This window comes from Xenopus tropicalis, chromosome 3, assembly GCF_000004195.4.
Source record: "Xenopus tropicalis strain Nigerian chromosome 3, UCB_Xtro_10.0, whole genome shotgun sequence".
In the NCBI taxonomy this organism is placed as follows: Eukaryota; Metazoa; Chordata; class Amphibia; order Anura; family Pipidae; genus Xenopus; species Xenopus tropicalis.
In genome coordinates, this window is record NC_030679.2 from 59,923,397 (window position 1) to 59,950,773 (window position 27,377).

The 27,377-nt window shown below is 41.5% G+C and overlaps 1 protein-coding gene across 1 annotated transcript in view; it reads right to left on the minus strand.

Annotated features, from left to right (window-relative positions):
- zfc3h1 (zinc finger, C3H1-type containing) overlaps positions 1–24,644 on the minus strand; it is a 47,271-nt gene extending 22,627 nt beyond the window's left edge. The window contains exons 1-14 of the mRNA XM_004912949.4: positions 23,984–24,644; positions 21,406–21,819; positions 20,910–20,968; positions 18,803–19,007; positions 18,448–18,674; positions 17,638–17,758; positions 16,909–17,006; positions 15,987–16,190; positions 14,693–14,854; positions 13,928–14,065; positions 13,672–13,790; positions 10,450–10,593; positions 6,296–6,470; positions 6,066–6,197 (exon numbers count right to left, since the gene is read on the minus strand). Of these exons, the coding sequence (XP_004913006.2) occupies positions 6,066–6,197; positions 6,296–6,470; positions 10,450–10,593; positions 13,672–13,790; positions 13,928–14,065; positions 14,693–14,854; positions 15,987–16,190; positions 16,909–17,006; positions 17,638–17,758; positions 18,448–18,674; positions 18,803–19,007; positions 20,910–20,968; positions 21,406–21,819; positions 23,984–24,404 (2,619 nt within the window). The 5' untranslated portion in view covers positions 24,405–24,644. The remainder of the gene's footprint in view (positions 1–6,065; positions 6,198–6,295; positions 6,471–10,449; positions 10,594–13,671; positions 13,791–13,927; positions 14,066–14,692; positions 14,855–15,986; positions 16,191–16,908; positions 17,007–17,637; positions 17,759–18,447; positions 18,675–18,802; positions 19,008–20,909; positions 20,969–21,405; positions 21,820–23,983) is intronic.
- Positions 24,645–27,377: the final 2,733 nt, after the last annotated feature.

The following is a 27,377-nucleotide window of genomic DNA, read 5'->3' on the forward strand; positions in this document are numbered from 1 at the left end:
ATGGAGGTGAAAGGTGGGATACCCCCTGTATGAAGGTCTTCACGTCCGGAAGAAGCGCCGAGATCTGTGACTTGAGGGAGCCGAGGGATAGTCCCATGGAGAGCCCGTCTTGTAGGAATTCCAGGATGTTAGGGACTGAGAAGGACTCTAAGACCAATCCTTTGTGATCACACCACTGGTGGTAGGTGGACCAGACCCGGTGGTAGGACCTAGCGGTCACGGGTTTGCGAGCTGCCCGCATAGTGTGTACTACAGCATCTGAGAATCCCTTGTTCTTTAGTATCTGGGTCTCAAGAGCCACGCCGTCAACTTGAGGCTGGAGGGGTTTGGGTGACGGATGGGTCCCTGAGTTAGAAGATCCCTTCCTGTTTTGCCTTGAGGCCATCAGGTCTACCTCTGGGACTCCCCACTTTGACGTTATGTCGTGGAAGATTTCTTCTTTTAGTGACCATTCGTTTGGGTCTAATGACTGCCGGCTCAGGAAGTCCGCCTCCCAGTTTAGGAGGCCTGGGATGTAGATGGCCGAATTCCGCCCATCGGAATATGAGTTTTACTTCGTTTAGTGCTGCCCTGCTCCTTGTGCCCCCTTGGTGGTTGATGTACGCTACAGCTGTGGAGTTGTCCGATTGGACTTTCACTGCTTTCCCTGTCAGGTCGTGCTGCCAGTGTAGCCAGAGTCGTATTGCCCTGATTTCCAGGAGGTTGATCGGGAGGATCTTCTCTTCCGGGGACCATTGGCCTTGGGCTGCCCGACCTTCCAGTGTCGCTACGCATCCGAAGAGACTCGCGTTCGTCGTCAGAATGTGCCAGCGAGGTTCCCGAGGGGTTTTCCCAAGGAGAGATTGTTGGCCTGTAGCCACCAAGTGAGTGAAGCTCTTGTCTGGCGGGAAAGACGGATCTCTTGGAGCAAGGACTTCCGTTTCCAGGAGGCGAGAATGTTCCACTGTAGTTCTCTGAGGTGGTGTTGAGCGAAGGGGACTGCTTCGATGGTGGATACCATTACCCCTAGAACCTTCATGCAGAATTTTATTGTGTGGGTCGGTCTGGACAGCAGAGACTTGATCAATGACTGAAGGAGATCGATCTTGTGCTGGGGGAGAAGGACTCTTTTGGTCTGGCTTGGCTGGGTGTTAGGGAAGACTTGTTCAGGTTGATGCACCAACCAAGTTGCCGGAGGGTGGACATGGCTGAATTGAGTGCGGCTTGTGCCTCCTGAAGGGATGGAGCCTTGATGAGTATATCGTCCAAATAGGGAGCGATTGATATTCCTTTGTTCCTGATCACTGCCGTGGCTGCTGCCATGACCTTGGTGAAGATCCGTGGAGCTGAGGATAGGCCGAACGGAAGAGCGATGAATTGGTAATGCTGGTTTTGTAAGGCAAATCGCAAGAATTTCTGATGGTGAGGGAAAATTGGTACATGTAGATAGGCATCTTTTATGTCGAGGGATGCCAGAAACTGTCCCGGAGACATCGCTGCGATGACTGACCAGAGGGACTCCATCTTGAATCTCCGAGGCCGAATCAACTTGTTGAGTTCTTTGAGGTCGAGAACTGGGCACACCGAGCCATCCTTTTTGGGAACTACAAAAAGGTTTGAGTAGTAGCCCTGGAACCGGTCGCCCTGAGGGACTGGTGTGATCACTTCCGCCGACAGGAGCTTGGTAATCACGTCTAGAAAGGCTCTGCGTTTGGATATTTCCTGTGGAAGTCTGGACATGAAAATCGGCATGGTGGGGGTGACACGAATTCTATGCGATAGCCTGTGGACACGATTCTGTGAACCCATGCGTCTTGAGTGAGTGAGAGCCATGCGTTGGAGAAATGGCAAAGCCTTCCTCCTATGGCCGTGTGATCTGGAGGATGGGGTGCATAGCCATGCTGAAGGGGACTTATCACTTGGTTTTGTGAAGGTCTTCCTGCCCTGCCAGGGAGTTCTATGCTTGTTTCCGAAACGGCTCGTTTGATGTCGTTTGGCGTGTGGGAGATGATCTTGAATGCTTGTTTTGTGAGCCACGAAAAAACCTTCCCCTGCGGAAGGGGACGCGGGCCTTAGGTTGCGGGAGTAAGGTACTCTTGCCCCCGGTGGCTTGGCTGATGAGTTTGTCAAGGTCCGGTCCAAATAGAAGCTTGCCTTTGAATGGAAGAGAGGTTAGGGACTTTTTGGAAGAAAAGTCTGCTGACCATAGCTTCATCCAGAGGGATCGGCGGGCTGCCACCGCCAGGGCGGAGGAGCGGCTGGCGAGTTGTGCAGCATCTAGTGCTGCCTCACAGATGTAGTCGTTTGCTTCCTTGATTTGGGCGGTCTGCTGGGATAGTTCGTGACGGGGGGTTCCGGAGATGAGTCCCTGAAGAAGAGCATCTACCCAAGATTGGATCGCTCTGCTGACCCATGCTGTGGCCAGGATCGGTCAGAGGGAAGTGCCCGAGGCTGCGAAGGATGAGCGGAGAAGACTCTCCATCTTCTTGTCCATAGCGTCCTTGAAGGAGGAGGCATCGGGGACTGGCAGGGCTGTGGTCTTGGATAGGCGGGAGACCGGGGCATCCACTGATGGGGGAGAGGCCCATTTGTCGATGATATCTGGAGGAAAAGGATACAACCTCGTGAAACGGTGGTTTACTTGAAAACGTCTCTCTGGTTTGTCCCATTCTTGTTGGATAATGAGATCCAGTTGAGAGTGTGTAGGAAACACAGGTGAGGATTTGCTATGTCTCTTGAAGAGCGCCTTGGCGGAGTCCGAAGTGGTTTCGGGCTCCTGTAGGTGTAGGGTCTCGAGAACCGAGGAGATGAGGGTGTCCACTGCCTCGTATGAATGCTTGGCTGGCTCGTGCTCCTCTTGGTCAGATGAGTCGGATAGCTCTCCCTCAGATAGGCTGTGTTCAGGAATTATAGGTGAGGGTGCTCTGGAGTAATCCTCACTGTCCTCGTCTGAGGGTGATGGAGCTCTGCGCTTGGAGGGCTTGGTCTTGGGATTGTCCAGGCGCAAAAGGAGTTTATCTAGCGAGGAGGCCAGCAACGGGATGCCTGTAGCTAGCTGAGAGGCCCATTCAGGAACGGGCTGGGCATCTGTTTGAGGAGGTTGGGCAGTTGCTGGGGCTTCATCCTGATGTGGCTGGTTCCCTGGAGGGGGAGCAGGCTCTGGGAGTTCCGGATCTAACTCCCGCAGTTTGCAAGAGGAACAAATGGGGTCCTTATGACCCGCAGGAAGGCGTTTGCGACATTTGGCACAAGCAAGGTATTTTATCTGCGCTGAGGTCGCGCCCCTAGAAAAAAGGCTGTCACTGGAACCCTCAGACATGGTGAGGGGCTGTGAGTAAGCGTGCGCAGCGCTATTAGGCAAAGGAATTATAAAGAGAAAATGTTTTGGTTTTTTTTTTTTTTTTTTATTTATTTAGCTGCGCTAGACAACTAAGCCAAACTGACCTGCAGGTGGTGAGCAGGGAGAGGAGCCACAGGGGAGAATGAGGGAGACCCAAGGGAGAGTGACTGCAGAAGTGGCAGCAGCTATTCCCTGTGAACCGGAGAGTCGCCGCTGTCTCTGTGATGCTGCGAGAGCGAAGGCAGAAGATTGAGACTTGCTGGTAGGTAGGTAGTCCGGTGGGGCCCAAAGAAGAAAGTGCTGGCCTGAGGTAACGCGGTCCCCAGTGTATAAGTATGGCGCCAAGAGCGGTATCCTCCACTTCCGGGTTGCAGAGGAAGCAGGGGGCGTGGCTAAGAAGAGCGGGAGAAGTGGCGCCAATTTCAAAAATTGACGGCGCCAATAAGAAATTCCCCGCGCTGGCGCCTAAGTGCGAGATTCCCCCTTGTGACGATCGGGGTAAGTGCTCCTCAGAGTGGCCTGGCCGTGTAGGTGAGGGTCTCCCTGGTCCCCACGTCTGAGTGGCAGTAGGCTGTGGGGGGGAGGGAAATAGGTCCAACCCGTAGCCCTGGGGGAGGAAGGAGGAGGGAGGGGGAAATTCCCGGTACCTTACATGCATGTCTTGGCTATCCCCTAAGTCAGGCTTGCTGCCCGATACTAAAACAATTAGGCTGGAGAAAATAAAAATGATCCTGCACTCCTGAGGACACAACAAAAACTGAGCTAGGCTCCGCCTGCCGGGGGTATAGCCAGTGGAGGAGGAGCCAAGTTCTTTTATTGTTGTGTCCTGACTTCTAGTGGTAGCAGCTATACCCCACTGTCCCTGTGTCCCCCAAGCAGACGGTGGAGAAAAAAAAAATACATTTAAATACATTTACAAAAAGAAGCCATTAAGCAGCATACTATGTAATTGCTGTTGTTAAATTGTATCCTTAACAGAGATCAGCAGACTTAAAGATCTACAAACAAAATTAAAAGGAAAAAAGAAAAACCATACTGGCAATTCCCAACTTAGTGATTACTAAGTACTTACTGAGAAAGCAGAATTTGATACAATAAAATGTAACTTAATAGTCTATATCAGTGCTGTCCAACTGGCGGCCCGCGACCCCCCTTCTGTGTGGCCCCCCCACCTGTCTGGCTGCTTTGATGGCTTACCTTTGTGTAAACTTTAAATAGTATCAGTACTGAGATTAACTGGCAGCATAGGGCAGACAGAGCATGGCACACAGGCAGCATAGGGCAGACAGAGCATGGCACACAAAGGTAGCATAGAGCAGGCAGAGGACTGACTGCACGTGCCATACTCTAACTGCCCTATGCTGCCTGTGGGAGGAGAACATGGCAGGGGTTTGTTCTGGGAGTTTGTTAGCAGTTGTAAATAGCCATTAAATGGTCCCTAAGGTGTGTAATTATATGCTGGGGTTTGTTGTGCTACCCACAGGGGAGTAGGAGGCATATGGATTTAAGGGTATCTCTTAATATGACATAATATAATTCTTTCACATTTGAATAATGGTTGATATCCCCGCAGTAAGCACCAAGCATTTGGGTTTTTGCTGCGCTTCCACCATTACTGTGGGCATGGTCTTAAAAGCTCTTGTGATAATATGGGTGTGGTTTAAGTGGCTGCATCTTAAAAAAGGGGAGTGGTCAACACTGGCTTCCATTAATGGCCCTCCACTATGTATGCAAGAGAAATTCCGGCCCTCTGCACCACAGAAGGTGGACAGCACTAGTCTACATTAAAAATAGCTATTCAGTCCAATAGACCAGGCACCAAACAGAAATTCCATAACGTTAAAAACCCTGCTCCAAGACATTATTCATATGTGGACATATTATTGCAGAAGTAATCTAAGTACAGGTATATGATCCCTTATCCAGAAACCCATTATCCGAAAAGTTCTGAATTATGGAAAGGCTGTTTCCCATAGACTCAATTTTAAACAAATGATTCTAATTTTTTTTTTTTTTTTTATTATTAAAACAGTACATTGTACTTATCCCAACTAAGATTTAATTAATCCTTATTGGATGCAAAACAGTCCTATTGGGTTTAATGTTTACTAAAAATTATTTTTTAGTAAACTTAAAGCAGGGAGATCCAAACTACGGAAAGATCCCTTATCCAGAATACCCCACATCCCAAGCATACCTGTACTTAGTAATCACTAAGTGGGGAGGTGTAAGTATGGGTTTTTCTTTTAATTTTTTTTGTATACTACTAATTTAACTACCCAGCACACCACTAGTGTTAAACTGCAAATGAGTATAGAAATTTCAGGGCTTTGCCAAAACTGCATGCAAGTACATAACAGACCAGTTTCCATGTAACCTTTTCCCCAGTTTTTTGCAGTTTTTAGATGAATTTGTTTATCTCTTAAAAAACATGGTCCTCACTTAAAAGAACATGAGGCCTACACAACTGAAGCCCTTAACAATATTTTGGGCCCCAGCTAGCCAAAAAGTTCCAGTTACTTTGTGTTAAGTCATTGTATTTGGCTAATGAGAATAAATTACTATGATTAATATGAACTCAACGAAGGTTAAAAATAGGAATATTGTCCCTATAAATTTCACAAACTCATATTACCACAAGCATAAATTGTTTTCTTATCTATATAACTTTATTAACTAGTACTTCATTTTCATTACTATGGAATTTTGCAATTTTCTTTTATTAAAGGAAATTTACAAGACTTACGCCAGTTGTTTTCTGCTCCAGTTTTCGCTTTCCCATTTCCTGGCTAACCAGAGCCTTTGTGCGAGCAAGCTCCTCACTATATTTCAATGCAAGGGCCTTCTTTTCCTGAACTCTAAGCTGCACTCTGGTAATCTACGGTGAAAAGCAAAGTCATTTAGGACATAAACATATGTTTCTCTTGGTAAACAAATCTTTAAAAGGATCCCAATGAATAAACCAATAAGCTATACCTGCTCTTGAAGTTTCTTAAGAAACGTTCGATTTGCATTAAGGACCTTTTCCGTTACTTGCATCTGCTCAGTAAGTCTGGTAATCTTAAGCTCTGCTGTTTTGATAGATTCTTTTTTCTTTACCTCTTGCTGCAAGAGATGTTTAAGGACAGACTCATCTTTCAGTAACAGAACCCTGTTTAAAAAGAAACGAAACAGACTCAACAATATGGCTGCAGCAACAAGTTAAAAAACAAAATTCAATTTATTCCAACATTTCCATTTTTCCTGAAGTATCTTATTTAAAGTAATATTTCCTTCTGAACACAGTTACTTAAAGGACAAGGAAAGGCTAAGTCACTTGGGGGTGCCAAAATGTTAGGCACCCCCAAGTGATTTTAATCGCTTACCTTGCACCCCGGGCTGGTGCCCCTGTCAGGAGAAAACAGCACCAGCCCCGGGGTACCTATAGCGAGTGCTTCCTCCATCCTGCTTCGTTCTGCCGTGAGCGGTGCATGCGCAGTATAGTAAAAAGCCAACTTCTCTGTTAAAGATCGGCTTTTCACTCTACTGCGCATGCACGCAAAGCAGGAAGGAGGAAGCGCTGCAGGTACCCCGGGCTGGTGGTGTTCTCTCCGAACAGGGGCACCAGCCCGGGGTAAAAGGTAGGTGATTGAAGTGACTTGGGGGTGCCTAACATTTTGGCACCCCCAAGTGACTTTGCCTTTCCTTGTCCTTTAAAGGAATATAAAAGACAGCAAAATATGTATTGAGAGAACACTTTTTGGGTGTTTGGGTAGGGAAAATTTTAAATAAATCAGCCATACAATCAAACCCAAGTATCTCCTGGAAAAATAAAGAGTGTCAATGGGGTGTGTGAGGTGCCTCAAATTTTGGCAAAGGGATATAGAGAATTTGGTTGGCAAAAGGCAGCTTGATTGGTCCATATCACACCAGGGTCTGGGGCAGTTCACTCTTAAGTTGGGTTTTTTAAGTTATAGAATGTCCTATTCTAAAAAAAAAAAACCAAAAAAAAAAAAAACTTTTCAATTGGTCTTGTTCATTTTATTTGTAATTGCTTCTAATTTTTTGCCTTACTCTTCAGCAGCCATAAAACTATTCTCCCGTGGGGCTACAATTCTATGGTTATTAATACTTTTTATTATTTATCTTTTTACTCAGGCCCTCTCCTATTCATCGTCTCTTACTCAAACCACTGCCTGGTTGCTAGGGTAAATTGGGCCATAAGACCCAGAAAAAAAAACCTAAAAGTGGGGGGGGGGGGGGGGAAATAAATAAATAAATTGCAAACCACCCACAATAACAGTCTAGACCAGTGCTGTCCAACTTCTACGGTGCCGAGGGCCGGAATTTCTCTAGCATACATGGTGGAGGGCCGCTAATGGAAGCCAGTTTTGACCACTCCCCTTTTTGAAACCACATTCACTTCAAACCACACCTATTTTATCACAATGTTGGTAGCACAGCAAAATCCCAAATGCTTGGTCCTTACTGTGGGGATATCAACCATCATTCATATGTGAAAGAATTATATCATATTAAGATATACCCTTAAATTCCATATGCCTCCTCCTCCCCTGTGGATAGCAGAGCAACCCCCAGTACATAATTACACACCTTAGGGACCATTTAATGGCTATTTCCAACTGCTAACAAACTCCCACAACAAACCCCTGCCAGGTTCACCTCCCACAAGCAGCATAGGGTAGGCAGTGTATGGCACACACAGGCAGCACTCTGCCTGTCCTATGCTGTCTGTGTGTGCCATACTCTGCCTGTCCTACCCTGCCTGTGTGTGCCATACTCTGCCTTCCCTATGCTGCCTCTGTGTGCCATACTCTGCCTGCCCTACTCTGCCTGCCCTACCCTGCCTGTGTGTGCCATAATCTGCCTGCCCTACACTGCCTCTGTGTGCCATACTCTGCCTGCCCTACCCTGACTGTGTGTGCCATATTCTGCCTGCCCTACACTGCCTCTGTGTGCCATACTCTGCCTGCCCTACCCTTCCTGTGTGTGCCATACCCTCCCTGACCTATGCTGCCTGTGTGTGCCATACTCTACCTGACCTATGCTGGCTGTATGTGCCATACTCTGCCTACAGTACCTATGTCTGAGGTGTGAAGAAGTGAACAATGGGAGTGATTACAGTCTGAGCCTGAGGTGTGAACACTGCAGTGGTTGAACAATGCAGGTATTAAAAGGTGTGAAAAACACAGGGGATTACATTTTTAAACAATACAGAGTGATTACAGCCTGAATCTGAGGTGAGAACCATGCAGGGGGCCAGTTAATCTCAGTACTGATACCATTTAATGCTTACACAAAGGTAAGCCATCAAAGCAGCCAGACAGGTGGGGGGCCACACAGAGGGGGGTCGCGGGCCGCATGCGGCCCGCGGGCCGCCAGTTGGACAGCACTGGTCTAGACTATAATCATAGTTAAATTAAAGGTGAATTACGCCTTTATACATGCTGTCTAGTTGTCCACTAGACTGCCAATGGTTTAAGTGGCAGACAAATTTCCTTAATACAGTAATCATTCAGTAGTATATTTTTCAAGGGATCAGAAAAAAAAAAAAAGTGTAAAATCTCAGAAATGCATTGTGCATTATATAGTGGGGAGACCACAAAAAATGGTGCAAATAAGGGAAACCTTTTAATCAGAGGATGTAAAATCGAGGCTTCATTGTGTGTTTTATTTGTTTTGGGAAATATTACCTATAGCATGGTTGACATTTTATCTGGTGATATATAGTAATTTAGGAGAACAAAATCCCAGTTTAATCTGTAGAGTGAGACTTAGCTGCTTGCTAAGAAGCATCCTTATTTGCTTAACCTCTGTGAGTAATAAACTACAGTATAAGTCCAGATCCATACATTTTATGTCTGCTGTAACTACTTTTTAATCTGTAAAAGGTTCACCTCTGAAAATCAAGAATGCACAACAGCTAAACCAGATCTTATTGCCTGACACACAATTCCAAGCCATTTTAAAAGTAGAAATAGCATGTAGTATGTGCCCAATACTTTAAAATCTGATATGAATATATTCATTTTCTCTGCCATGGTATCGGTATTGTCTAGAAACAGTAAAAATAGTGAGAAGCAATATATTTTAATCAGTCCTTTTATAAGCAAACAGACAAATTGAATTTTTGAGAGTGCAGCAATACAGGTATAGGATCTAGCATCAGGAATGCTTGAGACCTGGGGTTTTTCGGATAAGGGGTCTTTCTGTATTTTGGATCTCCATACATTCAGGCTTCTAAAAATCATTAAAGGACAAAGAAATGGTTCAAGGTTATACCCCCAATATATTAAAGAGTTTCCTTGCCTGCTATTTAGCGATCATGTCTCACAGTCTGCTTCCGAACAATTCTCTTTTCCCTGCCCATCATGGCCACCATTTTAGATATGTAGACATCATAAAGATGGTGCCGTGTCACTAAATGCGCAAAGCTTTAGCCTCCCCTAGACACAAGCATGGTTAAAATTTGCAGTGTTGAGTACTAATAATTCTACACAACAAGTGATCAGTGTGTATAAAGGCATGGTTTGCGCATCACTATAGCAACCTTCTTGGGAAGTTGTTATTGGTGCATGCATAGTGGTGAGAGGGCTTATAGTGATCAGTGTGGGTGTGACCCTGTTCTTTCTAAGCGTGGTCATGAATACTTTTCAATGCTCATGTGCTGCTTCATAGTCTGTGCTACTGTACATGACAACCAGTCTGGGTGGGGAGGGTTGAACTATGGATATTTTGATTACGGAACTTTGTGTTCTTTTCTACTATAAGGCTTCTGACCAGACAAATGGCCTTTTTTAAAAAAAAAAAAAAAAAAAAAAAAAAGCTTAAATAAAATGACACCACCGGTGGTATGATATTTCATTGAAATTAACTGCATTTTCCTTGTCCTTTAGGTAGAAAAATGAATAGGAATATTTTGCCACCAATATCAATTTATGTAGCTTAGTTATGATCAAATACAAGGAACTGTTTTTAGTCTTACACTGAAAAAAAAATTACAATTAAATTTTTCTTCCAACAAGATTGTGATGTCTCCCTGTTAAAGCTTTCTGGATAACAGGTTTTCGGATAAGGGATCCCATACCAGAACACATATCTGAACATAAAGAAAAATTAAAAACACTTACATGTGTCGCCTATGTTTTGTTTCAGCTTCCAAAATCTTTGGATTAACTACTGTTTTTTTACTTCCTTCTGTTTCCATGTCAGAGTTAGTTGGAGATGAAGACCCTTTGGACTGGTCACATTTTAAGAGTTTCTGCTTCTCTCGACTAAACAAACAGAAGGAGATTTATTTTTAATGATGACACAAATGTGACTGAATATGTGTGTCACTGTTAACTCCTACTATTTATTAGTTAGCAGTTGGCTTCCATAAATGTGTTTGGAATTAAACATGATGTTAATCTAATAATTTATCACATGAAAGGAAATTTAAGGGAATTCAAAGCAACTTACCAAAATATTACTAATTTAAAGGAGACATATTGGATAAATGGGAAAAAAAAGGTAATTTTGTAGGCAATTATGAATAATATCCGGTGCTGGTTTCACTTTGTGCTAAAAATTAACCCTATCTGTAACAATGGCCCCTTTATTGGAGCTCCCTATAGATCCTATCACTTCACTGTCCGAGTTTGAAATGAAGAGTGGGCGTGTCCTAACGGTCCCTGCCAGAAGCACAGTAGGAGGGGGAGAGCCAATCATAGCCCTGCAGTCACACAAGCACAGACAGGCTTTAGTTCCCTATCAGGTCAGCCTAGCTGCCGATTGGTTCCTATCCCACAGTGCAGGGTACGGAGGGCCGCTGGCTCCCCAGCTCATCCAGAGAATTCAGCCAGCAGGAAGTGGAACAGATGGGCTTGCATGTTTATTTATAGGTCTGTAAGCAGTTGCCTTCCACTACATTGCTGCAGTTCTAACTATCAGCACTGCATTCAGTAGCAACTACAAAACGTCCTAAAAAAACTACAATTTTATATAACTTATAAATAAATGTTGTTGGAACAATAACTTGTGCTAATGTTTGTGCAATACAATTGTAGTCAATCTTTATACATATTCAAGCTAATCAATAGAATATATAGCCATTTCTTGAGAATATAGGGACTGGCTATAGAAGAGTAAATGATACAGACTGACCGAGTGGGCCTGATTAGACTCAGCGCTGGATTACATACAGTGGCTTGCAAAAGTATTCGGCCCCCTTGAACTTTTCCACATTTTGTCACATTACAGCCACAAACATGAATCAATTTTATTGGAATTCTACGTGAAAGACCAATACAAATTGGTGTACACGTGAGAAGTGGAACGAAAATCATAGATGATTCCAAACATTTTTTACAAATAAATAACTGCAAAGTGGGGTGTGCGTAATTATTCAGCCCCCTTTGGTCTGAGTGCAGTCAGTTGCCCATAGACATTGCCTGATGAGTGCTAATGACTAAATAGAGTGCACCTGTGTGTAATCTAATGTCAGTACAAATACAGCTGCTCTGTGACGGCCTCAGAGGTTGTCTATGAGAATATTGGGAGCAACAACACCATGATGTCCAAAGAACACACCAGACAGGTCAGGGATAAAGTTATTGAGAAATTTAAAGCAGGCTTAGGCTACAAAAAGATTTCCAAAGCCTTGAACATCCCACGGAGCACTGTTCAAGTGATCATTCAGAAATGGAAGGAGTATGGCACAACTGTAAATCTACCAAGACAAGGCCGTCCACCTAAACTCACAGGCCGAACAAGGAGAGCGCTGATCAAAAATGCAGCCAAGAGGCCCATGGTGACTCTGGACGAGCTGCAGAAATCTACAGCTCAGGTGGGGGAATCTGTCCATAGGACAACTATTAGTCGTGCACTGCACAAAGTTGGCCTTTATGGAAGAGTGGCAAGAAGAAAGCCATTGTTAACAGAAAACCATAAGAAGTCCCGTTTGCAGTTTGCCACAAGCCATGTGGGGAACACAGCAAACATGTGGAAGAAGGTGCTCTGGTCAGATGAGACCAAAATGGAACTTTTTGGCCAAAATGCAAAACGCTCTGTGTGGCGGAAAACTAACACTGCACATCACTCTGAACACACCATCCCCACTGTCAAATATGGTGGTGGCAGCATCATGCTCTGGGGGTGCTTCTCTTCAGCAGGGACAGGGAAGCTGGTTAGAGTTGATGGGAAGATGGATGGAGCCAAATACAGGGCAATCTTGGAAGAAAACCTCTTGGAGTCTGCAAAAGACTTGAGACTGGGGCAGAGGTTCACCTTCCAGCAGGACAACGACCCTAAACATAAAGCCAGTGCAACAATGGAATGGTTTAAAACAAAACATATCCATGTGTTAGAATGGCCCAGTCAAAGTCCAGATCTAAATCCAATCGAGAATCTGTGGCAAGATCTGAAAACTGCTGTTCACAAACACTGTCCATCTAATCTGACTGAGCTGGAGCTGTTTTGCAAAGAATGGGCAAGGATTTCAGTCTCTAGATGTGCAAAGCTGGTAGAGACATACCCTAAAAGACCGGCAGCTGTAATTGCAGCAAAAGGTGGTTCTACAAAGTATTGACTCAGGGGGCTGAATAATTACGCACACCCCACTTTGCAGTTATTTATTTGTAAAAAATGTTTGGAATCATGTATGATTTTCGTTCCACTTCTCACGTGTACACCACTTTGTATTGGTCTTTCACATGGAATTCCAATAAAATTGATTCATGTTTGTGGCTGTAATGTGACAAAATGTGGAAAAGTTCAAGGGGGCCGAATACTTTTGCAAGCCACTGTATCTTTCTCCATTCTCTCATTCACACCACTGTTTGGTTGCTAGGGTACAGTGGGCCCCAGCAACCAAGTTGCTAAATAATTAATGTTTTAAAATTGAAGACCAATTGCAAAATGTCATAAAATTGTCTACATCATACTAAATGGTTAAAGTTTTACTATCCCTTTAATAAGGGAGGGGGGAGATGGGGAGTGTGTCTAAAAAACTTGGCACCCCCAAGGGATTTTACCAAAGATGGAATGCCACAGGAACAACAATTCACTACCATACAATAATCACACAAAGTTGTCTGCAAGGTTAAACATATTACATAAACAGTGATAAATAAAAAAAATACATCTTCCAACCTACTCATCCCATTGTATTTTCATGTCTAGCAATGTTACACTTTAAATTCATATGGCATTCTTTGTCCTTCCTCTACTTTCTTTCCTCCGCCTAATGGGAGGTCCGAGACCCAAAAACCCAGAAGACGCTAAATTTATTTTATGTATAATAAATTCTGCAGAGTCCCTGCATCCCAAAGCCTATAGTGTGGCTTATATAAAAACTTATGTAGGTATAATACCTGGCGATCTCTTCTTTTAGTAGTCTGTATTCAATCTTTTTATCATCAGGTAGTGCATCTGGTGTCCTCATGGGATCGTTTTCTTTTTCAGATTTTGATTGTGTTTTTGGCATGGAAGCCTAGAGAACAAACAGTTTGAAAGCCATACATTTGATTTATTTTGCTTTTGAAGGATCCCATAAAACGTATTAAAGATAATGCACAAGGGAATTCTTAAAATAGTTAGGGGATAAAAGCCAAATATATTTTTATTCACCTCTGCTGTTCTTCTTGCCTCTTTGATCATGGACTCAAGTCCTCCAAAAACACTCCGACTTGTGTCAAATGGTTCCCCATCAGATTCACTGTCATCTGAAGCATTTAGTGTCACAACTACTGACTTATGTTTTGGAAGCTATGGTGTGCACAGAAAGGAAAAACATTAAAGTGTCTAAAGTTCCACAATTTTAAATTAACCTTTTGCAAAGACTTGTGTGATTTTTTTTTTTACTTAGCTGTATAAGTAGCTTCATTAACAATTTGGACCATTCTGTAACATGTTTTCAAGGAATTATGACTTTTTAGATTTTTGTGAATTGTATTCTTCTGTGTTGGGGTTTTACAATAGAACTGCGGGGGTCTTTATTTAATTTGGATATGTTTATTTTATGAAACTAAAAATGGTTGCGGCTTAGCCCATTACATTTAAATTCAGTTGGCGGTTAATTTACTGCCATTCCACACCATTTTCTTTTTTCCTAGCATTACACAACTTTTTCAATTTTGTTGCCCCTGTCCCACTGTTTTTGAAATATGTTGCTGGCATCAAATCCAATATGAGCATACATTTTTCAGAAAATATATATATTTATATTGCTGTCTTTCTTTTCAGTAGCATACAACAATGTTTCACAAAGTGATAATGCGCCATATTGGAAGGATAAAAAAAAAAAAAAAAAATTTAAGAAGGGCAGTATATTAAAACATGTACCATGATACTTGTATATTCTATTGACAAATTTTAAGGCATCCAATTTCTTACCTTTATTGCACGTCTAATAGGTCTGAGAACTCTGACTATTTGAGTAGTTGATTTACGATGAGAGGCACTGTTAATACTAGTCGATGTTAGTGTAATCCTTGGCACAGGCATAATATTGTTAAGAATAGGTGGTGAGGAAGGGTGGCTGTTGCTAGTAGGCTCCTAAAGTTCAAAGAAAGAATTAAAGGAACAGTTCAGTGTAAAAATAAAACTGGGTAAAATTGATACTGTGCAAAAAAACAAAACAAAAAAAAAAAAAATTAAAAAAAAACCCAAAACACTAATTCCTGCTTTTTGCTCTCCAACCTCTTTGTTAGTCAGTGACTTTAGGGGTGGGGGCGCATATGGGACATTACTGTTCAGTTATTTTGTGACAAGGAGGTCAGATTTAAAAGCAAACTAATTAAATAGTTATGTCCCATATGCCGCCGCCCCCCCCCAAGTTTCAATTTAGAGTTAGCTCTAATACATGTGCTAGGAAAAAAAGCCCTCACCCCTATAGGACACAATGGATTTGTCAATGAAAACTTCTGCATGAAAAGAGAATGAAGAGAAACAAATGCTGCAATAGGGAATTGAAGAAACCGGACAGGTTTTTTTTTTTTATATTTACAAATTTTCATATTTCAATGTGCTCAAACATCTATTAAACTTTTGCAATTCTCATTCAAAAAATTAATAACCGTTGCATCCTCATTTCCTCCCCAATTTAACCTACTTGCCTCCCATGTTGTTCTACAGGGATATGAATCTATCCAGTTAACAGCCAATAATCAAATAATGTGGGCCCTTTACTCTGCACCTGTTGGCCAATGGTCAGAACACTACCCTTTCATGTACAAAAATAGAGAACAAGCACAGAATGAAAGAAAACAAAAAAATATAAAGCCAGAAATAAAAAGAAGATGAGGGTCAAGAAACTGGCTGGAGAACTCATGTTGCTTTTCCCTCGAGACAGCCCAGTTCAGGGTTCTGAAAGAAAATTAAGAGACTCTGGCAAAGAGCCTTGACAGAACCAACATGATCTTAGATGCTTCATTACCTACACACAGTGACTGTCTAAAGAACTCCACACAAATTGATCAGGATGCTGAAGACTTATTTTTTAACCAATATGAAAGCTTTGGGGTTTTATGTGGACCCTGTTTGATAACTTTAGACTTATGTGAACTTGCTCTAGTTGATCTTCCATTAAATCTTATATTTAAAGATATATACTGTATAGGCTGTAAATGTCCCACCTAACAGATAACTCTATAACTGATAATACAGTAGGTCTCAAAATTCAAATTACCTCTGGTCTGTAAGCCCTTTTAGTTGCTAAAGACTTTAGCAGTTCCTCGCGTAGCAGCATCTCTTCCTCCTCCTCTTCATCTGCAAAAGGAGGTTTTGGGGGCTGCTCAGGTTCTTCTGGTGGGAGTGGAGGTGGTGGCACAGAAATTTCAGAAGACCCACTGAAAATTGCACCTTCCTGAAATATGCTTTTTGACTCATAAGGCTGTAAGAACAAAACAGACTTGTAGGCTAAAGGTCTTGTAAAAGTCTGCTTACACAGACACACTTATATGCTGTTCTTCGGTCACAGATTTCTCTTATGATATTTTAATGTCTTTCTGCTTACCTTACTTTAGGGCAAGGACTTCAGAAAGAGTTTAAGCTGTAGTCTGGCCTTTGTACAGCCTGCAAAGGTCTGATTTGTTACAGTTCATTAATTGAATACAGAAGTGCACAGAAAGTGCTTAGTTATGTTCGCCGACATTCTGGGTATTCAAAAAGACTTAAGTTCAGGAGGGCCTAGGAGCAGTCTTAAGCTTAAAGCTTGGTGGGCAGAGCTCTGATCAGAGTATAAGAAGGGTAGCTCAATACCTATTGGAATACAAAACTAAAATTTACTGATATTCCAACTATTATTTTCTCGGAAATGTGACCAGAAGCAAAACTTGAGGTTTGTAAATCCAATTTGACTGTATGTGTTCAACACAATACATGGCACCGAGTGATTGGGTTTATTATGCAACTAGCCATCAAAAGGTTCAGATCCAGTCATTCAGCAATTCTGAAGACAAGTATTGCCTAATTGAGTGTTCTGCAGTGTATGGCCAGATTTGAACATGCTCCTGGAACTCTTCATAAATGTTTTTTGAGGTCTGTGTCTGTAACTCAAATCTGTGTCTTCTAAATTATTTATATTAATATATCATAAATGTCAAACTTACCAATATTCCAGAAGGAAATTGTTCGGTTATACACAATACTGATGGGACAGATCCAATAACATGATCACTATCATATGGAAGTCGTCCAGGTGATGAGTCTGTTTTAAAATCAAAAGGTCAGATGAGTAAAAAAAAAAAAAAAAAAAAAAAAAAAAAAAAAAAAGGGGCAGTATTCTTCCTTGTTCAACATGAGTTTAATAAATAGGGCTTGTGCTGAACATATTTTTGCTTATTGATTTAATCATGGAAACACCTTACAAGGACCAAACATGAAGTAGTGTCACTGTTAAGCTCAAGATAGAACAAAAACACATTTTTTATGATTAAAACAAGAGGTAAAAAGTCTGTCTAGCATAAGACCTATTTATTGAATGTTGATCAAAGGGAATTACTGGCCCTTAATGTCTTGACATGACAATTAACAGGAATCATTGCAAATTATGTCAATTACTTTAATCTAAAAGTTCCATCAATCAATACAATTTATTGAATATATACTCAAATATCAGTGGGGGTTATTTCTGTATTTATGATCTTAAATAATTCTATTTTTAATAAACTTATTGTTTCATGAAGAAGCAGTTTGTACCTACCAAACTGTACACCTTGGTGAGCTTATTAATTTTTTATATTCACTACTAAACATGCAATAGTTTGATGGGCAAGGAAGGCCTTGACCTAAAGTTGACACTCAAAAGCCCCATGTTAAACTTTGAAGCAATAACTTACCTGGAGAATTTGGTTCGCTATCTGTGTCCATTGCAACTTCCTCATAGTTATCATACTGATAGATTCCTCCGGCACTCTCTGCACACTGCTTTTCAGGTCGCCTTTGATCTGCATCTAAAGACTGAATAAAATAAATTAATAATTTTTAAACTCTAAAGGTTAAAGCAGACATAGCATATTGCTGCAAAACTATAATGCTCAGTCACATCTGTGTATGGAAATGTTGGGATACAGTTCCAAGTTATATACAGCACCAAAGCTTACCTATGCCTGCATAATATATTTTGATGGCTACAAGTAGCACCTATTAAAACACCAATAATGATTGCAGGGTACTACGCAATGAATTTAATGGGTAGCACCCAAGCAGGTGCTTATTTATGAAAAAAGCTACTTGGGGAGCTTGTCACTGCTGCCAATTTGGCATTTTCCTGCAGATTTTGATCACCACCAAGCAGAAGCAATCAAAATATGTCATAAGCCATAATCCTGAAGAGCAACATGGTGATGCTGAACAGGATAGGAAAAATTAGTTAGCCCGGATTCCTACAGTGGGTCTCATAGGAGACATATGAGGGAGCCAAACTTAAAATGTCCCACTTCCTGGTAGAAATGTGCCAATGGCGCCTGTCCTCTAGTTAATGGTTATAGAAATACTGAACCCCATCAATCATCTCCACTTTTTAAAAAACCTCATTCTTACTCTCCAGTTTTATCACTATTCTGCTAATTGCTTCCAAATGCCAAGAGCATTTAGATAAAAACTATATTCTATTTAGTATAATTCTTTTAACTGTGGCTATTACTCACTTTGCTACGTCGGGCTTTGTCTCCCACAAGCTTCATGAAACGATTATATTGTTCTTCTTGATTTGACAAATCTCTAATCTTTCGAATTTCTTCTTCTCTCTTTTTACGTTCCTCCTCCTCAGCTTGTTTTTTTCTTTCCTCCTCCTCCACTTTGCGTCGCTCTTCATCCTTCTGTTGCTGCAACTTTTTCCATGCTTTTGTCCTCTGCCTTCGAATCTCCTGTTTAGCTTTAGAGACAGAGGGACAATTAACACAAGACTTAGAATGTATAAAACTATACAATTTTTGCTATACTAAGAGAGATCTATACAACAGTGTTACAATATGGATGTCGTAGAAAATATGGTCTCCATACCTGCATAACCTGGACTATTAATTTTCTTTGTTAAAGAATTTGGTACATTCTTATCTTTTTGAATTTCTATTTTAGACTTTGTAAGCTTCTCCTTGCTTTCCTTCATAACGAGTTGTTCTTTCTGTTGCCATTTTTTACTTGCAGACTGTAAAGCAAGTAATCGCAAATGTAGCTCTGATAACTCTTCCTCCTCCTCCACAGGTTTCTGCAAAATGATAAATTTGTATTATATAGTAAAAGTGAGAAAACTGCACAACTATCCATATTTATAGCAAGCTTTAGAATTTACAGTAGCACAATTCATTGAGCTCAGCTCTATCTTAAACATTTGCAGTGCATCATAAAATTTCTATCATATTTTATAACTACCGTATATACTCGAGTATAAGCCGAGATTTTTAGCACGAAAAATGTGCTGAAAAACTCAACCTCGGCTTATACTCGAGTCGGTATATGCACCCCATCCCCCCGTGAGTGTCCAGAGCCGCGTGTGTAACCGTGATCGCCCACCCGCACCCACCAAAAAAAGATGCACGCTCACAAATCTGGCATCCCCACTGGCCACATCGTTAAGGTGGCTGTGCTGCCTGGAGGTTTCTGTGACTGCAAGCGCTCCAATAAACTTCTGTGCACACAAACGTGCTGTGACTGCAAGCGCTCCAACTTGAGTGTCCAGGGCCGCGTGTGTAACCATGCGAGCGCTTGCAGTCACAGCAAGTTTGTGCGCACGGAAGTTCATTGGAGCGCTTGCAGTCACAGCAGTTCGTGCGCACAGAAGTTTATTGGAGCGCTTGCAGTCACAGCACGTTCGTGTGCACGGAAGTTTATTGGAGCGCTTGCAGTCACAGAACCTCCAGGCAGCACAGCAACCTTAACGATGTGGCCAGTGAGGATGCCAGATTTGTGAGTGTGCATCTTTTTTCTGCACAGTTTGACCAACCAGGTGTTTAACCAAACTTGACTGACAGAATCATTTGGCCCCACACTAAAGATCAGATCACAATAGTGCTTAATAAGAACTGTTGGGAAAAGACTACACCAAAAGCTCAATGCAGTCATTGGCCTACGGGACTTAATTAACTTCCAAAAGGTACCTGACCTTTTTACAAATATCAATTGGTGAGGCCACTGATTTGGCAGACACTGTTCATCTATGTATGGCCAGCATAACTCCACACCATTAAGGGGATACCAAGAGTCTTAACATTTTTAAACCTTCAGCTGCCAACATTATATGTTTTTGAGGAGTTCACAAGAGGTAATTCTAAGTGTCCTTTATTAATTATTTGATTATTGAAACTTAGCAATAGCGGCTTCATTTACCACCCTAGGCTTATACTCGAGTCAACAAGTTTTTCCAGTTTTCTTAGGTACCTCGGCTTATATTCGGATTGGCTTATACTCGAGTATATACGGTAACTGCAAATTACAGCATTAACAAACCATGAAAAAAATAAACAGTAAACATAACCTCTGGACAGTCAAACTTAAGACACGCAGGGGCCATTTTTTAAACAATCAGAAAAAAACGGCAACTTTTTGAGATTTATTACACGACCAAATGGATAAAAATCTAAATCAATTAAGGTCAATGGCAGACGTCTCTTCCCTTTAGTAAAGGATTCCTCTCAGTTTTTTGTGCGACAATTCAAAAAAAAGTAGGAGGTTTCTGTGTCACAATTTGAAAAAAACAAAAAAAAAAAACACCTTTCTGCAACTTTTTTTAGTTCAGACTTTTTAGTAAATGTCACATTTGTGGAAATGAGTTTATTTGAATTTTTAACCCTTAAGAATAACAACGCTGCCAGGTTTTGACAAAATCAGCAAGCAGTATTAGTGCACAATATTATTATAATTGTATGTGCCCTTGTAGAGAAGCAGTATAAAGCTCCACTATATCTGCAACATACATATAAGCACACTAATTAAACACTAAAGATGGAAAGAGACAGGCATGGGAAACTTCCAAGAACACTTCTTAATTGATATGTGTTAAAGTAGAAGGTACATCACTCAATTTTGCCAGTGGCAGCAGGTAAATTAGATTTTAGTACACATGATTTTATTTTCCGAATATGGAAAAGGAAATTATATCTTAAACATATACCTTTGGTTCTTTTGAAATCTTGCTATCACAGGAAAGTGTTAGTTCTACGGCAGAAGAATCTGAAAAGAGAAACAGGGAAGCATTTTCATTGACTTAAAGGGACAATACTTAAAGTGCTTTTGTTATTTCCTGCTCTAAACAGGGCAAAATCTAAAACTGAAAGTTAAGTCACATTCTACTTCCTGACTTATATAGCACAATCAAAACAAATCAGCAGTCCACTGAGAAGCCTCTGTATAATAGGCTGCTCCTGATCTCACAGCTTATTTTGGCACGTGGTCACCACATTTGGTACATTCATGGTAGTTATCTGGTTCAGCTTTGATGAAGGATGGCTAAGATCAATACAGCCATGTATGTGGCTATCAACCCAAACATGTAAGTACTTTTAACGATCAGACTGAATGTACTCATACTGAAAGCTGAACCTGAAAAAATATGGTGCGGATAATATTGCACTCTGTGCTAGTTATAAAATGAAAAAAAAAGGTACTACCTTGACTGGGTCTAGTGATATCATTCGTGATTCCAGACTCAACTGTTTCTTCAACAACTTTTTGTTTCTTTTGCTCTGTAACCAGTTTCAGTTTCTGTCTAAGAGGTTTAATTTCAAAGGCCTGAAAAGTCTTCACTGGGGGCTTATCTTTAGGAGCTATGGCTTCAGAATTCTCAGCAGTATTTTTCTCTAATTGCACAAGAGGCTCCACAGTGTTTTCAACCGCATTATCTTCACCGGTAACAATTTCTTCTTTTAAACTCAGAGCTAGTTTCTCATCTTTGTTAATTGATTCAAGCTCAAGTTTTATCTGTTTGTATTTTAATAAGAGATCTTCAAAACTTTCTTCTTCAGAGTTCTCATTTCTGGATATATGACCAGTTTTCCTATTAGGTGATCTTATAGTATTTTTAGCTTAAACATTTTGTTAAGAAAACAGCTATTTATGTATAAAAAAAATAAGCAATCACCGATTCAGGACAATGCAGAAATGTGCTTTATAAGTGCAAGAATACTTAGAACAATAAGTTGGTAACAAAATAAGTAATAACACATTTAAAGAAACAATTCAGTGTAAAAAATAGATTGGCAGTGCAAAATCAATAATGTTTCTAATATGGTTATTTAGGCAAAAATGTAATCTATAAAGGCTGGAGAGGGAAGTCTAACATAATAGCCAGAACACTACTTCCTGCTTTCAGCTCTCTAACCTCTGTGTTAGTCAGCGGCTTTAAAGTGATACTAATATGAAAAAACTACCTATTACCTAGCTATCTAGTTACCTATAGGTCATGTTGATAATTTTTCAGAGAGGGCTGCTTTTGTAAGTTATTGTTACTTGAAGTTCCTTAACCGGACTGTTTTGCCAACCTGACTGTCCCTTCTCAGCCTGTCAGTTATAGCTTCTAATGCTAACAGACTCCTGCTGCACAAATATGGCAGCCCCCTCATAGAGGAACAATGGAGATCAGACAGGAAATGTTAAAGCATCGGGTAAATACTTTTATGGCAAAATTCTAAAGCTCATGCAAAGACAATGTATTATGCCCCACTTCCCCTTAAGTCAGTGATTGGGGGTATAGTTTTCCTTTAAAAGTCAGTTACCAAACAATGTAGGTCTCTATAAAAATATATTGCATAAACAAGCTCGTATGTAAAACCCTGCCTCATCTAAATAAACCATTTTTATAAAAATATACTTTAGTAGTATGTGCTATTGGGTACTCCTAAAGAGAAAATTGCAATTTTAAGAATCAAAAGCTGCCTTCTGGGATTCACAGTGCACATATAGATGTTAGGCCACATCAGCCAATTAATAGACAGAGTTCTAGAGTTCTGCCTTTTCCTTCCCCACTTCTTCCCGTTACAGTTAAAGCTGCATTCTTTCCGGTCATGTGATCTCTTAGGGAGCACATAGCCCATCACTGAATGGTGGATCAAGGGGCAATATTTACGGATATATATATATATTCCAGTTTGAGGATTCTTTAATAGGTCACTTAACATAATATTAACTATCTGTTGGTTAAGTATTCATTTTGGGGAAATAGTGTTCCTTTAACAGGTTAGAGAGCTGCAAACAAGTTCTGGCTAGTGTGTTAGACATCCAATCACTCCAGCCTTTACACATTACATTTTTGTCTGACTGACTATATTGAAATGACATTTTTTATTTTACATAGCTTATTTACCCAGTTTGATTTTCACACTGAACAGCAGTGTCACAATTCAACCCAATCTTGAGTACGTCCTGAGAGACATAGAATCAATCTGCCAGTGCACACATTGATTGAATTTTGGAGTAGAAAACAAGATTTATTTATTTATTTTTAAAGATATGGAGGCAAGAAAACACCAAGTGTTATACTTCCCTAAAGGATCAGTCCACTGCTTACAAGGCTAAGGGAATACACTTGCTAAAAAAAATGTATTACAGGTTATGATTAAACTAAGGTTAATAGTTAAATTTTCTCTTTATTTCATCATCTACCCAACAAATCCCCAGTGGTCTGAGCTTGCAGATTTGCTTCAGTAATAATGGCAAATAAAGACATGATGGACTTTTTTTAAATTTAAATAGGCAAAACATACTAAAACAAAAGTCTCAATTAATTACGGTGTTCAGAATTAATAAGGGTGTTTTTAATAGGTGTATACTGGTAGATTTTGATCAGTAGACCTGCAGGCCTAATCAATGGATACCATAGCAGTGGCCATACATGGTATAACCATTAATGATTGGAAACAGGAGCGCCTTTTCCCTTACTCATCTAATGATATACTTATTAAACAGGGACAGTCAGGATCTACTAGTTCCTAGTAGTGATGAGTGGGGTCCCGAAAAACTTACAAAGCACCACACATCACTAGTCCCCAGTGCCCAAAGGTCCCAGAGATCACATTAAGACATGACATTTTTTTCCCTATTAGGAACTAGCATCTACTGATACACCTTTCACCGGCTGGCATTGTGCACCAGCAAATGAAACGTTAAAAGAAGTTTAAATGAACAACTAACTGATATCCCGGCTGGTACAAAGATATCAATTAGGAGAACATGTCACTACATGAAGGATACACTTTCTCGGAGACGGATCTCCCCAGCTAGAACTGCTACTTGGCCTTTGCCCACTAGGTTTCGCCACTCTGTCTCTCCAGCCCCGATCCCAGAACCGTCCACCTCGGGCACGACCTGCCCAGCCCCGAGAGCGGAAGCGACCCAATGTATCGTGGCTGCGTTCCCAAAAGGAAAGCCTCTGGTTGCTGTCTGCTTGCTGCTGCTGTTGAACTCGGAGCGGGGGCCGGTATTGCTCCTTGGGCCTGTAGCCGTGGGGCAGCCTCTGCGGGCGGGGACGGTGCTGGTGAGAATAGGCGAGAGTGCTCGGTCTGTGCCTGACATGTACAGGGCTGTCAGGTCTAACGCTGTCATCACTTATTTCTCCGTCCTCCAGTTCTCCCTCTTCTCTGGGGGACATTGCTCGTACCACGGGGCCGGACATGGCGAGCTCCCACTAGAAATTAGGCCCTCACTGTAGGCACCGCTTTTTACAGTTCGTTCTTAGTCGTAGCCTCGCGAGATTTACCCGTCCGAGTTACGTCACGGACTAAATCTAAAGCAGCTTGGAATCCCCTTTCCGTAGGAGCCTTGTCACGTGATTATACGGAGGCGTGTGATTAACATAAAATTCCGGAAGTTATTCTCAAAACGATATTGCTGATGGGGGTAGCAGTACCTGAACATGATCAATTCTTAGTAACATCTCTGCACATGCACATGCGTTCTCCTGAAGCCACAGATTGCCGCACATGCGCAGATGCACCAAATGCTGTCACTGAATGCTTTCCATGCAGAGAGAATAGGAACATAGAGACATGTAAACCCCCCACACACAAATTTAATCAGTGAACAGCCTCTTTGAAATTTTTAAATATCTGCCACACTTCTCCTCCTTTAACACACAGGAATTTGCTTTGGCTGTTGGCTTGTGAGCATTCTCAGTTGTTCTATGCTCAGATTACTAAACATGTCCCCAGTCTAGCAGCCAGTAAAGAGATGGCATTGCTGGTCCCCATGGAAACTCAGCTCTAGCTGTCTGCTTCAGTTTTTTTCTCCTAACTTTCTCTTCTGAGCTCAGCTCAAACAAAGCAGAACTTTTATCAGAGACAGTTCTGCCTGTGTGAGCCTGTATTGTTGATGAAATGTAAGCTGAATAAGGGTCTGTGTGTGTATGCTGTTCGCAGATTTGAATGTATCTGATTATGTATCAGGAAAAATGGCCACCTGGTGAAAGCTGCTATTTGCTTTAGGAAAATGTGATGGTGCTGGCTAGCGGAGGGGATATCAGGGGCGGGCCGAGCCGACCGGGTGCCCTAGGCAACCCGGTCGGCCACCTCGCCCCTGCACCGCGAACTCCACCCCCCCCTCTGTTGTTTGATGCACATGCGTAGTTTGAGGGGGGCGGGGCGGTGATGCGCGATGCATAGCGACGCGACGCACAACTGATTGTAGACTAGGGGTAGGCAGGAGAGGCTCCTGCCTGGCGTCCCCCAATCGTTGCGCCCTAGGCAGCTGCCTCTTCTGCCAACCCCTAGTTCCGGCCCTGGCGGATATATGCAGTACAAATTATGGGTGGGAGAGACGTGCCCAACTGATTAAGATTTCTCCAGATTTTCTAAATCTTTGAATGATATTATGTACCCTAGATAATGAAATCCCCAAATTATTTGCAATTTTACATTGAGGAATGCTATTCTTAAATTGCTGCAATATTTGCCCAGTAAGTGTTTCACAGTGTGGTGCACCCCACCACATTTTTACTTCTGAGACCCACCCAGCCTCTCTGGGATGCTCTTTTTAGGATTACACAACTTTTGCAGTCCTTTGTTGCCCCTTTTTTGTAACATGCTGCTGGCATCAAATGCAAAAGAATATACTTTTCAGAATTTTTTTTTTCAGTTTCAACATTTTTAATCTTTGTACTATTTACAATTAAATAAAGTGTTTAAATGATTTGTAAATCATCCCATTTTCTCTGTAGTTACATTTTGCACAGTGTTCAAACATTTTTGACAATGAGGTAGTAAATATAACTTTATATGTCGCTACTAGGATATGCAGCACTGTTCAGTTTTACAGTGTAGAAAAGCACACATAGGGGGGCATGCTTTATAATAAATGGATAAGTAGGAATACACAGATATAGGTGTCATGTGATAAGAGGCACATTAGAATGGAAGTCCCTAACCAATAGAGCTTACAAGTGGGTGCATAACATGCAGTAATAAAAAGGGGGCAAAATTGCCCAAAGGTTTATGACATAATGGTGTCCCTGTGGAAAAACAATCTCTAACAAGTATTGCCTGCTTATTCTAGATATGCCATTGTTCCTGACCTGGGCAGGAGATTTTCAGTGTAACACTTATTGCTGCTTCATTTGACCTCTATTTTTGAGTTGCATAGGTTGCCAATCTGCTACTCAAGTAGTGCTGGTCATACATAGGGGCTGATTTACTAATTCACGAATCCGAATGAGAAAAATTCGGATTGGAAAACGAACATTTTGCGACTTTTTCGTATTTTTTGCGATTTTTTTGTCGCCGTTATGACTTTTCCGTAAATTGTTGCGACTTTTTCATAGCCATTACAAATTTCGTGAATTGTCGCGACTTTTTCATTGCCATTATGACTTTCGTGAATTGTCGCAACTTTTTCATAGCCATTACAACTTTCGTGAATTGTCACAACTTTTTCATAGCCATTACGACTTTAGTGAATTGTCGCAACTTTTTCATTGCCATTATGACTTTCGTGAATTGTCGCGACTTTTTCATTGCCATTATGACTTTCGTGAATTGTCGCAACTTTTTCATAGCCATTACTACTTTCGCGAATTGTCGCAACTTTCAAAAAAGTCGCGACAATTCGCGAAAAAGACGCAAAGTACCGATCATTACGAAAAAAACGCATTCGGACGCTTTTCGGACGTTCGTGGATTAGTAAATGTGCCCCATAGAGTTGCCACCTTTTCTTAAAAAAAGGTTTTCCTATATTTTCTCTATGACTAACATTGGCAGCAAGCATTATTTTTACCAGCCAGGCAGGTAAAATACCAGGTGGCAACTATAGTCATACGTGGACCTGTATGTCTCTCCTACCAATAATTGGGAGAAAAATCAGCTAGATAGCTATCATCGGTCAACCTGTTATTGGTTCATCTTAGAAGGTATGTTTGTAATAACGTGCATGCCTGACAATTTGTGTACAGCCAAAGTTATCACCGCACCTATCGTTATTCTAGTGTGTCTGGTGCAGTTAACATCATTTTCTCCTACTCTCTCTCCAACCTACTTATGCCATTTACAGCAGTCTCCTTTATACGAGAAAATTAAAAAAGATCTGCCAACTAATGTTATCTCTTAAACCGGAAGTGACGCGGGCGATGTCGGGGCAGAAGCTGTATCCCGGAAGCGCG